This window comes from Penaeus monodon, chromosome 30 (genome assembly GCF_015228065.2).
Source record: "Penaeus monodon isolate SGIC_2016 chromosome 30, NSTDA_Pmon_1, whole genome shotgun sequence".
NCBI lineage: Eukaryota > Metazoa > Arthropoda > Malacostraca > Decapoda > Penaeidae > Penaeus > Penaeus monodon.
Genome location: NC_051415.1, coordinates 27,567,241 through 27,568,523, shown reverse-complemented (window position 1 = coordinate 27,568,523; position 1,283 = coordinate 27,567,241). Strand labels below are relative to the sequence as shown.

Sequence of the window (1,283 nt, the reverse complement as noted above, 5' to 3'; positions counted from 1 at the left end):
CATCACCGGCAAGTCTATATACATGTGAAATATAACACAAGCACTCCCGCCGCCACGAGCACAGCGCAGGCCGTAAGAGGCGCAGGCGCTGCCAATGGCGGTGGCACTGCATCCTCCTGAGCGGCCAGAGGGCACTCAGCAGGCCTTTTGCAATTAGTAGACAAACACCCGTGTTTCCGCAAAAAAAATCTATGAAAAAAATACGTAATGTAATATGCCATGTGCAATTTCGTGCACAGTGATGAATTTATACTATTTATATGAGATGTATATTTGTGTACACTGTATGCAAATAGAATAAAGGGTACGAATTCTGTGTTCAACTTAATTAACGCCTAACTTTTTAGAGTTTATAATTGACACTTACATGATTTGTTTGGGGCTATAACAAAGAAAATGAATTAATCATGTTATCTAATCTGTTTGCTTATATGTCTATCTACCTACTTTTATATCCATGAACATATCATATTTTGTATCTTTTTATGTCGCCACAAAATCAAAATCCCTCAACCTTTGCAAAATCCGACAATCCACGAGAAACCACGCATTATGAACAATACTTTCATAGCCTCCGGCACAGACCTCCACAACCCCTGTTCTAACTTTCATGTCCCGCCGCGTTTACATGACGCACGTATTATTACGTTCGTCTCGATCAAAGCTTCGGACACATCAAACGCCTCCAAGGAATGTCTTCTTGTGACGGCGCAAAGAACGCAGGGAAAAGAAAGGGAACTTACCTGGAGTCTGCTGCTGATGGAGGTCACCGCTTCTCGCACAGCCTCGGTTACGTCGGAGAGGTCGTGGCTAGCCTGAGGGTAGTCGTCGTTGTCCAGGCGGTCGGAGCTGAGGGCGCGGAAGAGAGGCGGTTAACTGGCTAGTTGTCATTTGGATGGTGCGAATGTAGGCTAGTACTGGGCTAGTTGGCTGGTGTTTATTTGGGTAGTATGGATAGGTAGCTAGTATCGGGCTATTTGGCTGGCCTTTATTTGGATAGTATGGATAGGTGGCTAGTATTGGGCTAGTATCTATTTGGGTAGTATAGATTTTCGACTAGTAATGGGCTAATTTTCTAGTGTTTATTAATAGCTAGCTACCTATCGGATAGTCTAGGATATTTTTTTTTACATAAATAGTATCCAGAAGTTTATCTAAATATTATTATCCTCACTGACAGTTGATATGGAATTCTGGTCATGAGCCACACTGGATGTAGTGATACTTTCATTGCTGCTCCTTAGAGATTACTATATCATATAGCGGAATGAATACGAAAGATG

At 42.4% G+C, this 1,283-nt stretch overlaps 1 protein-coding gene across 1 annotated transcript in view; it reads right to left on the bottom strand.

Moving 5' to 3' along the window:
- LOC119592681 (fibrinogen C domain-containing protein 1-B-like) overlaps positions 1–1,283 on the bottom strand; it is a gene marked incomplete at its 5' end in the record, with an annotated part of 56,126 nt that overhangs the window by 46,574 nt on the left and 8,269 nt on the right. Inside the window, 1 exon segment of the mRNA XM_037941596.1 lies at positions 744–849. Coding sequence (XP_037797524.1) covers positions 744–849 — 106 coding nt within the window.